This window comes from Cupressus sempervirens, chromosome 5, assembly GCF_028749045.1.
Source record: "Cupressus sempervirens isolate cs-2001-9-10 chromosome 5, ASM2874904v1, whole genome shotgun sequence".
Classification (NCBI taxonomy): domain Eukaryota; kingdom Viridiplantae; phylum Streptophyta; class Pinopsida; order Cupressales; family Cupressaceae; genus Cupressus; species Cupressus sempervirens.
In genome coordinates this window covers 333,433,677-333,445,909 of record NC_143122.1, presented here as the reverse complement: position 1 = coordinate 333,445,909, position 12,233 = coordinate 333,433,677, and the positions used below count along the sequence as shown (strand labels likewise).

General features: G+C 36.4%; 1 protein-coding gene across 1 annotated transcript in view; it reads right to left on the bottom strand.

The window, feature by feature from the left end:
* Positions 1–273: 273 nt before the first annotated feature.
* The window catches only part of LOC149556056 (uncharacterized protein At2g33490-like), a 130,717-nt gene continuing 118,757 nt past the window's right edge, over positions 274–12,233 (bottom strand). Inside the window, exon 9 of the mRNA XM_089830180.1 lies at positions 274–1,646. Coding sequence (XP_089686306.1) covers positions 651–1,646 — 996 coding nt within the window. The 3' untranslated portion in view covers positions 274–650. The remainder of the gene's footprint in view (positions 1,647–12,233) is intronic.

Sequence of the window (12,233 nt, the reverse complement as noted above, 5' to 3'; positions counted from 1 at the left end):
ATGAATGATTTCAACTGATCCAACTTTTATCACCGCCTCAGAATAGGCAATAAAATAAAAAGGGAAAGGGAACGGATTAAAGGTCCAATTTGAATGAAAAATAGTATGTGCATACAAATAGCACATTATAGCATAAATTTTTTATTTGCAAAGGATGACTTGGACTCCTGCTATTGCCCAAATAAAATGTAAACATGTCACAATCTAACTAGTTAATATTATTACCAGTTCTCAAAAATCAGAATTAAAAAGTTTAGTGTTACAAGTCATAGATTAGTTAGAAATGCAAATCGATTATAGCAATGCTTTCACAAAGGGTCCAAAATGGTGAACACGTTCATACACTAAAGTTTTGATTAAGTGTAGTCTCATATGTACAATGTGTATGGTTGGTCTTGAAGAGCCACTTAAATATCAGACGAACTTTAGCTATCAAAAATCAAGAACTGAAAATAGATAGATTATGATCAGTAATATCTAAGGAAATAAATATCACATTTTGCTGCCTTCTTTTATCTGATCATGGATCGTGGAGTATGATCTGAAGCATTGATTCAAAAATAACTCAGCTCGGACTTTTAAGGAGATCTTCAGCTCAGTCTCACTAATATGACCAGTAAGGATCTGCTATACTAATTGTCATAAATTACTCAGCCCGGACATTTGCGGAGATCTTCTTCTGTCTTTGAAGTACAATATGTTGTACTGCTACTAGGGAAAGGGGTAGGAGTTTTTGGTGGTGAAGAAAGTGCCTCAGCAACATGTACCCAATGCGATTTCTCTTGACGTCCAAAGGAAGGTATAGAAAGACTACGTACCATAAGTCCAGGTGGCGGTGGAGGAAGTGGTGAAGCAGGCCGTGAGATCATCAGCCCTGGCACCGCATTAGATAAAGACTCTTTTGTTCTCTTGGCTACTAAGGGTGCTGAGTGAGTTACGAAACTTGCAAGTTTTGATGAATTTCCAGAATCAATGGGTGGTCGTGGAAGCTGATGCAACATGTTTACATGAGAGGGAGATAGATTAGAAGGGGAAATACTAGGAGAACATTTTGCATGGTCATATGTACAAAATTTGGGGGAATGAGGTGCAGATTTAGATGATCTTTCTGCACGAGGAAATGGAAGTGTTTTGAGATTCTTTACATTATACCATACTTTCCCTATCAAAGAACCTGAATTATGACTTTTGTGGTTTTGTGGATCAGATGTAACTATTGTCCCCAATTTTAGGACAGGTGTCCTTTCAACTGAAGATGGAAGAGGCATTGGCATTCCCAAAGTTGTGTTTGATCTCAAGTCATATGTATTACAAATATCCAATCCACTCTTTGAGCAAGGGATTCTTTTATATGCATCATAACTTTTCAATTGCCCAGAGGTAGGAATCTGACATTGAGAGTTCAAAACCCCACCTATGCCTCTATTTTTCGCTTCAGTATTGCTGTTATTTGCACGGCCTTCAACAACTATGTTCGAAGTGCCATCAGGAGTTGGAAGGGTGTGAGGCTGTACAAGTTTTTGAAATGAAGTTTGCAACTGCCTCCCTTGGGTTTTCTCAATTCCCTCACTTTTATCATATGAGGAAAAAGGTGCTGACATGCTTGCAGTGTTATGTCTAAATGCCTCATTATTTGGTATAAATACCTGCAAACACCAAAAAAATTCCACACTCAAAACTCCATTTGAATAGACTAAATCTTCTATCTTAATTCAATCACAAATATCAAAGAATAAGCAAACAATAAGTATGTGTGTTGGTAGGAGAGAGTGTGTGCGAGGGGGGATTTTCATGGGACAATGTTGTCTCTGGATATGTCAGTGTTGCTCCAATGTGTTTGTATTTGATAAATTGGCTATGAGTAGAGTAAAGAAATGAAGGGGCTTAATGGAGGGCGATTTAATGTAAAACAATAATAACAGCAACTTGAATTTGAGAGGAAAACAATAATAAGCATGACTTGATTGTTGAGGGCTGAAAAATATGTATAATCTTAATCATGCAACAAAGAACATGTCATCCTCCAAGTATTGCAGCTATTTTGACATTTATATTTATCAATTGTTACGCTAGACACATCATAACAAGAGGTGTAGTAAAATTTAATGTAAATTAGGTGTTTCTGTATGTTTCCTAGACAGAGAGACACAAGGACTCATGGATGTAGTTTCAAGCATGACAAAAGAAATATTTAAGGATGGTAGGGCATTGCTTTTTATTCAAATTTAAAACATCTTTGGAAACTTGTATAATTATTATATCTCTAACCTAAAGAGGAATGTGAGATAACAAGGGAAGATTCTGCATATAATGGTCAGCCAACTGAATTTAAAGCACCACCTTATCTTCCACGTGTATTTTTAAATTGAAAAATACTAGTAAGTCATTCATTATTATTTTCACATTGGAACTGAGGGACAAGGAAAGGTACAGGATTACAGCTGAAAGAAAAGAGGAGTAAGGTCTTCTACCAGAATATCAAAAAACTTCAAACTTTTCAATAAATGGAACATAAAACATAATAAGAGCTGCTTAATTATTGATGAGATGATGAAGAAATATGATACTTTCCAAGAATGGCACTTTGTGATATTCATCATGAATAATTTATTAGATTAATGAGCTATAGTAAAAAAACAATAATCATTTGTTGTAATGGTCTTTTTGATGTTAGGTATATAGTTGATTACTCATTTTCTATAGCACATAAGTTGGGCTTATGGTTTGTTCCCATGATTAAATTTCAAAGCAACTTACCATAATATTACAATTTGTGTGATGATCTAATACAGTACCAGAGCCTAGTCTATTGCTGAACCTCTTATATTGTTGAGCCTGGTCCATAAATTTGAGAGGGCGACCATCTGTGGCATGAAGGGTACCAAAAGAAAGAGACCAAGGACTAAAAATTTGGCATAGCAATCACAACTATTATGATTTGTATGTGCTGGCATTGATAGGTTGGGTTAGAGTAGATTTAATATCATTTTTAGTATCATGACCTTATTCAAGCTGTGTTGTTGGAGGCAAGATTAAACCAGCATTTTAAGGATTGACAAAAGGTGCAAGGAAGTTTTCATGCTTCTGAAGTTTTCTATTAGAGTTGCATTAATCCCTAACGTTTGAAATGTCACAATTCAAGCTGTGTTTGGAAGAATCTCAAAACCGTTACCCAAACCTTGAAGGCTGGTCAAGTCTTGTCCTTGAAGAACATGTTTTCTTCTGAGTTGAAAGTGGGTGGATCCATCCTATAATACTTGTTGATTTTGAGTTGGTCTTTTATACTTGAAATTATTGTTTCCTACCAAGCTCAATGCAGGTAAGTCTATCTTAAAGCATCTCGTTCAAATGATGGATCTAAAGGTTCAACTCATCACTGTAAACAAGCACGTGGTGAGGAAAATATGATGATTTTGATCATCAATAGCTTGCCATCCTCCTTTGATTCATCTCTGGAGTCACTTAACCTAGTAGCTCAAAGTCAAACTCTGACTAGTGAAAATATCAGCACATATGTTTTTTTCAAAATGAACACAAACATAGATGGATGACTCTACTTTTGGAGATTTGGAGAGTGCACTTGCTGCAGAATACGAGCAACCCCAATATTTTTTTCCTCCTACTTCCTCTTTGCAACCACAAAGAAGTGTGTAGTGCTATCATTGTCATATATTTGGACATGTCATACCATTGGACATATCCCGCAATAAGAAGTCATGTGTCGAGGCTACAATGGTGGTAGTTGAGGCAGACCATGATCTCATAGGAAGAATATGTTTCATCACATCCTCACATGATAACACTGATATCAATTACTGCTTCTTTAATTTTGGTGCATCCAAACTGAGAGAATTCTCAAGCACAAAGATTTCAATCATGTAATATTGTTCTCCTCTTCTTCTGTGTCTTTAAAAAGGATATTACATTTTTATAGGACATTCATTGCCTATATTATAAGATGATTGTTATACCTCCTACAATCACTCCTTTATGTATATGATTTGTTAGTACAAACAAACAAACCACAACCACTTAACAAATAATTATTACAATGACGAACTAAAAAACTATAGGAATATAGGAATAACGTAATTTTTGTAATACCCTCTTATTACATCATTCTCCAACAAAAATAGGTGGACTAACAATGGATGGACGTGTTCAATAGGTCATCAAGGACACAATGCCTGAGCAGGGACATACACATCAATTCCATGGTGTAATTCCCCTTACCGAACTTTATCCAAGAATAGAGACAAACACATCTACCATCATCAATTAAGATCAAGGGCATACTTCTTCTCACAAAAATTATGATTAGAGATGAACACATCCAATCCAATCATATCACTCACATATTTGATAGCAAACAAACACATCCAATCATAACATATAAATTTGAGGATCACGTCCTTGTTGCATATGCAACCATAGTTATAGACTCTCCTGCTCTAATCACAAATGGTATGAGATAGATCCTGCTACTACCTAGGAACTGATCATTGCTTTAGTTATTATGGAAAAATTAGTTTGTCACTAATACAACTTTGCAGTCTGTTCACTGGTGGCTGATGAGAGGAAGTCTGTATCCTCCAACTTTCTACGCCTCCATTCTCCAATAGCTTTTCTATTTAGCAAATTTGGCTTTCAGACTTAGTTTTAGAATGTCCACCGTCAAGATTGGCATTAAGTACAAGATATAGTATATCCAATTATGATTTGGACATTTTGTTTAAATTTCTGACACGTTGGATTTTGACAAACTTCAACTATATAAAATATTCTTGTTAGACATTTCAATTATCTTAATTTATTTTTGGGGGAAATTGCAATTTATTGCATTTAAACCCAAACACATGTGACTTCTACAAATGTTTGGTATATCAAATTGGTGTTGACATTTAATCGAACATTTGGTAAAAAACCAAATAAATGGGTAAATGATATTCATACCTTAAAGTTAAAATGCTTCTCATAGGTTATGGGTTGTAATATTGCTACCACGATTCAATTGTGTAGTTGTTGAGTCAACTCATTGACCCATAGTTCATGAATAGTGGTCCACAAGAACCCATCTTAGATTAGAATGGAGGGAAAACTTAGCACTCATTACAGTAGGTGGTGCATTCATTGCTTCCAGATGACGCTTGCATGAAGCATAGGGCCTTCTTGGGATATCACGCATCCTAGTACTGCTCCAACTCAGGTATACTTAACCATGAAGTTTCCTCCAAGGTTAAGCCTGCTTAGCTTCCCACCCGATTTTCAAAACCTTCAGCAAGTGTTGTGCCTTATGAACAATTCATTAAACAGTCCCCGTTTAACTCATCAATTCGTAAGTAGAGAGATACTTTCCACATCAAATCAAACTGTGATATTGCTATCATGATTCAACTGTGTAGTTTACAAGTCAAACTCATTGACCCATACTTAATGAAACGAAGTTCACAATAACCCATTTTCAATTCATGAATTTTATGACAATGATTTTGACTTGAAAACTACACAATTGAATCCCAATAGCAATATCACAATTTGACTTGTGGAAAATATCTCCTTATGAGGTTATGGATCTTTCAACAAATACCTGTTTGCCCATTGAAATATTATTAGCTCATACAAGAATTGTGATATTCAGGATTCAGCAGAGTAATTTTTCGAGTCAAACTCATTGACCCATGTTTCATGAGTAACAGTTCGTACGAACCCATGTCTCATGAGAATGAATGGAACACTTAGCACTCACTGCATCTAGGTGATGCTCACAGAGGTGAAGCACGGGGGCATCCCAAGATGTTACTCATCCCAATACTACTCCATCTTGAGCACATTTAACAATTTGACTTGCCGTGGAAAAATATCTCCTACTTATTAATACAAGAATTGCTAGAAAGGTTTGACAGATTTCTCTAGCATATGAATTTGGCCTTTGGCTATTGGTTATAACTAGTAAGAAATTATGAAATTGACTAGTAACATTCATTTGACTAATCAGGTGTGATTTTGCATATACTCGTCAGCAATTAAATACTTATCTAGCTAGTTCACTTGGTTGGAAACTCGACAAGGAATGGTAGTATGCTGCTGTTGAATTATAATGAAATTACAATGAATTTTATCACTGCACCCTTCAGAGCTGCCATCTCTTGATGCCTTCCATTTCAAAATCAAAAGTCCTTTGCAAATTCAGACTTGTCCTCATCCAAAATCCAATTCCATTTGCCTGAAATCAGATTTCTAAGTACCAATTTCCAAGATCAGGTTTCCAAATTCTGATCCTAGAGCTCATTCCAGATAAAAATTCTTAGCCCCCAAATGCAGATTCCCAGTTCAGATTCTCCCCTCCCATTTCCATCCCCTAATCCATCCCAAAGTTCCAATTCATGGATCCATTTTCAAAATAGCGAATTCTGAGAATTCAAAAAACAGAATCCTAGTGTCAGAATCACAATCCTAATCGGAAATCCAATTTCAATTTTCAGATTCCCAATTCCAAGTTTCAAAATCAGTGTTCCATTTTCGCAATTCCTGAATGAGATTCCCCAAATCAGGATATCTGAATTCTACAGTTCAAGCCCAGAATCGGAAAAGTCTGAAGTTCCAAGTCCTACAAATCAGAATGTCAAAATTCAAGAATCCCAACCCTGAAGTGCAAAATAAGGGTTCTTCCTGACACAAATTTCATATTCCAGTTGAAGCCCTCTAAGTCAGGACTCCAGTTTGCTGATCTGAATTCAAGAATGCAAAATTCAGGTCTAAATCTTAAAATTCAGAATTCAAACTCTCCTGTCTGAGCATAATGGAAGTCCAAGACTTGCTGCTGAACATTCTATGTCTGTTCTAATCCACTCTTCTTGATGTCACATGAAGTCTGATCATCCCTATTTGATAGTGCAGATGCAAGGAGGTCCCAACTGCAGAAATTCCACTTCAAAGTGGAATCCAAGTACAAAGCATGATGAATAGTAGTGATATTCTGAGACTTGAAGAAAATTCTGATCCATTATTATCCTGATCTGACCCAATCCTCTATCATAACCAATTATAATTCTGAAGAAGATGTTGTAGTTCAATTCAAGTACAGACCTAAGATCCTTGGGTTACAAGGATGTCTGATTGTAACTTGATATAATCATGATGCTATTGTGAAACTAAAGTCTATCTAATTCACATGAAAGTAAGGAAATCAAATCTTTAATAAGTATAATGTGTCTATAAGTAATGGAATAATCTTGTCATTTGGACGCCTTGGAAGGGAACGAGGAATGCCGGAGGAATGAAGATCCTCGAGGTTCGAAGGAAGTTACAGGATCAATCAAATGAAGCAAGAACATGTGGACATTCCAACATTTCCACTCAGACAAGAATATCATATAAGCTCAAGGAGCACCTTCAGGAGAAAACGCAAATGGATGCACATGAAGAGTCAATAGAGATTGAAATACTTTCGAGGAATAACATATTTTTGAGGAAAAATATATGAGAACATACTTTATTGTAAAAGAACAAATATTCCTGAAAGTCAAAGCAAATGTAATGAGGAAAAGTCAAATAATATTTCCTCTACCTACTAATTTGTCTTATTCTCCTTGGGAAGCATGCAATTTCGTCCTATAGTAGAATTAGGTAGGAGTTGTAATATTTTAATGTTCGGATGTTTCTAGAAAGAAAATCTCAGCCCTTGGCGTTGAGATAATCTCAACCATGATCTTGTAAAGCCTTCTCTATATAAGGCAAGGCATTACTCATTTGTAAAGTTAGTAGTAAAGTAGGAAACAGTTAACTTTGGCAGAAGTAGATGCTGATGTTGTAGGAACCAAAAGACAGAATTTGTTGTACATGGCATTTAAGATTAAGAAAAGTTGAGCATTGAAGTTATAATGTTTTCTTTATGTTTCTTTAATGTTTGTGTGGTTTCTATTCTTCAACATTAATTGCAGTTCAGTGATTTTGATGGTCAGATGCAAAGATGTTTGATGGATTTCTAGTTCATACCATTTGTATCTTGTCAATGTAAGGTGCAATGCATAACTAGTCTGAACTTAGTTCGCAACAATTAGTTTAATTGTGAATGCATGCTTGAGATGTGCCGATCTTGGGTGTATTTAATGTGCATTTGCAATTTGAGAATTCTTTGCCTCCTTAGAAGATTGCATTATTTCTGCAGTATTGTGATATTCTAGCTAAGCAAAAATCAGTTTGGTGGAATTCATCCACTTGAAGCATTACTTATCATTGTCATTGCCCTTAGGAATCCTTAGTGTCTCTAACCCTAATCCCTTTTGCTATTTCTTTTCAGCTGTCAACTTAGATTAGCTAGAATCATTTGCAGAGAGAGAATTTCATTTGCAGTAAGGATCAAGTTCTTCATATATTTTATAATTTTTCATAAAATTGTTGAAAGGCAATCTGGTTTTGAACTGTAATATCCCTGTCATAAAATAAATAAAATATTAAAACTTTGTATGTGGGACCAATTGATTTAATATATCTCAGGGGCCATTTCTATTTTTATCTATATGAGGCGTTTGTCATGTCATGTGTCGGAACTTAGTTTCTTCCTCCTCTGACGGGGTATATATGTCTGATGGGTTGGATTGTTTAGGCATGTGACTTAATTTGTATAGTCGTATTGTGAATTCATGTTGTAGTTCTGCTTATTTTGACATTTCAGAAGTGAAAGACTTCTCTTATTTGGCTAACGCAATTTCGATGGGGTTCACCACCACCATATTTTGTTGTGGATTCATTCGCTCAGATCTGACAAATCGAAGCACACTGTTTGCAACTATTAATTTTGTACAACAAAAAGTAACATATATTTCCTATGTTTGGTGTTAATCCTGTGCATTGTAGCAAATCTTTTTAACTAATTATTTCCAGTTTGCTTAGCATATTTGCACCAGAGGAAACATACATATAGACATTGGCGAATAACCTGGATTTGATATATTCATTTGGCAAGGTGCTAGCTCTCTGTACGACCTTTGTCTTCCATACATTACCGTACAGCCCAAAGGCAGTTAAGTCAAGTTTTATTCATTGTGAGGAAAAGAATTGTGAGTACAACCACAGCCTCCATACCACTGAGTCTCCTCCTCCCAGCATTGTATAGTCATTCCCAAATACAGACAGATAGATCACCGTATGATTAATCTGCAACCATTGTACAGTTGGAACAATCCACCGTCAGCCTTCACTATACACCTAAGTCTCCTCCAGCAATCTCTATGTCGTACACTCATTCATCCTCCTATCTGTACACTGCCAAGACACCGTATGGTCCTCTAATTTGCACCGTACAGCCACTCCTTATGGCCAGCCATTTCCTCGGTACAGTATCAAGTAATCAGTGCATAGCTTTCCTCTCCCTAAACCATACGTTCTCATTTAATCATGTCTGGATCTCAAGTGTACTGTAACATGCCTATCAATTACAGAGTGTGGGAGAAAATTTCAATCAAATAATTGTATACAAGGATTATTCATGGAAGAAATTGTTAGGAACATTACAATGGTATCAAAGCTAGTGAACCTGTCAACCTATGGACAGTGAATGCAAGTTTATACTTGGAAACAGCAGCGGTACCACTCAGTTGGTAGAGTGGAGGATTCGCAAGATCCCGCTGCCAAAGTCATGTCACTGTTGAGAGAGCTCACCAGGAATCAGGTACAGATTAACGACAATCAGCGGCTCATGGAGGAAACACTACGAAAATTGGTCCAAGGCAAAATATCTAGAGAACATAATGGACACAGTGACAACTTAATTACAAGAAAAGGAAATCTTCATCCAGCACATTCTCGAGCGTCCATGCCAACCTTCCCTCCACAAACAGAAGCACCCCACAAAGGATGGGAACCAAATTTGAAGAAATGCAACAACATTACAAGAAGATTGAAGGAATATAAATATGGAAGGAGACATATCTTACAAAGATTATGCCAAATTAAGATTAAGGTACTCAAGTGGTGGCAACCATGGTTATTTCAATGATGAACTCAAAATGAAACTAGGCAAGGTAGATTTGTCACTATTCGATGGATCTGGATCAATTTTTGCATATGCATGGGTAACGAAAGCAGATACATACTTCCAGCTCAATCTAATGCCTAAAGAGGAAGCAATTAAAATCCCCACACTCCACCTAAAAGGAGTGGTGCATAAATGGTGGCATCATGGTATGGTTATGCTCGAACATGACCAAGTAAATACTTATGCTTAGTTTACAGAAAGACATATAGATCGATTTGATGGCTAAGATCTAGACTGTCATGTCCCCAATTTCTGCCCTTCCTTAGTGACAACATTTCTAGCAAGGTTGGTCTATTCTCTGGTTCCCATAGGCCAGCAGAGTGTAGAGGGAACCAACCCAGGGACTTTGAGAGTCATGCATGAGCTTCCCAAGTAGTTTGGAGCAGTAGACAACAGCTTCCTACAATTTAGGAGAGATTCCTAATTTGTAGGGATTGACTAGGAGTTGTCTAGGAGGCATTTGGAGACCTCTGCAAACGTTTTGGAGACTTAGAGTGCATCTCCTATTTTTTAGGAGGCATTCCTATTTTTTAGGAGGAACTCCCAGTTCAATTACAGTTCTCTCAGAGGTGCACACAACAGGGGAGTCATTGGGACTCAATTTTGGTTGATTGGGGCTGTCTCCTCCTTTTTAGGAGCATTCCTAGATTTTAGCGATGGACTACCAGTTGACACATCTTGTCCGGCATCAATCATAGATAGGTGACAAGGTCAGATTCATGTTTGATTGGTCATTTTGGGCCTTTTGGGACCATTTGGGAAATATTTTAATATATTTAAATATTTCCTAAGTTGGTGATTAAATAAATTAAATAAAGTTAAGTTTTAGCCATTTTGGAGTAATAAGGGGTTTTTTGGCCTCATCTGGATGCGCATCTTATGGTGTGATAGCTCGTTGGAAAGGTCTCAAAATTTTCTAAATCTTTCTCTTTGGTCTCAAGGCATTTCAATGAATGGAATTCTATCTATGAGGAAAAAGGTCATTTTCTAGTAACATGACTACTTTAAAATAAGAAATTATAACATTTTCACTACACAACACCACTTGGAGACACTTAGGGTTCGATTTGCAATTGAGAGGGGGTTATAAGGAGATGGAAGCTTCATTCTAAGATCATCTTTTGCAGATTGAAAAACTTGTTTTTTTTGAATTGGCTCTGAGAGAGCAATTCTTCATCTGGGACGCAAACCCTAGGTTTTGGACTGGTTGGGACGTAGCCCTCAACAGTTATTGGCATTGGATTCTTCAGACAGTGTGCGTTGCTATCAGGGATAGAGTACACCATTCTTTATTGTGGATTTAGGTTGCAGATTTATGGTTTCAGCGTTACAGATTGATTCTTTCAGCTGGGACGTGATTCCTTGCAGTCTTACGGCTGCCATTTGCAGCAGTTTGGCATCATTGTTGTATGTAAGCTCGTTGGAACTGCATTGGATTTATTATTTGGCTTTATAAATCAGAAATTTGCCTGGTACGATTTATAGCAATTCTGATTTGGCTCTATGTTCTTATTTATTTTCAATCTCCTCTCATGTTTATTGTTCATTATTCATTACTATTATGAAAACTATCAAAAAACACAAAACAAAAACAAAACCTTCTGCAACTTCTGTCTATTCTCAAAGACCATCAAAGAAATCACAGGAAAATATAGTTTATTAATTTAAAAACTACAGCAGATCAGCAAGGGCATCTATCAAGGATCTTTCAATGGTATCAGAGCCTACATCTTGCCAGCCTGAAGGGTTTGTGAGAAATTGTCACAACAGATTTTGGCATCTGGGTATTGGATAAAAAAATTTGATAATTCATTTCAGCATCTGGGTACTGGCTAAAAAGTTTTGATAATTCATTTTGGCATCTGGGTATTCAATAAAAAGTTTTGATAATTCATTTCAGCATCTGGGTACTGGCTAAAAAATTTTGATAATTCATTTTGGCATATGGGTACTTGATCAAAAGTTTTGATAATTCATATTAGCAGTACAAGGTCGATTTTTGCTCTGGCATGTTAGTTTCAGTTGGTCAGCGTGGTAGTTCATTATGGCAAAATTGTTAAGAGATATAACCCTGTGGAAAGAATGGGAACAGTCACGACAAAAATTCAAGCTTCAATTGCAGCAGTTCAATGATTCTATGTCAAGAAAATTTGGACATGCTAGTGGATCATCATCTTCTTCTAGAAATGATCCATTG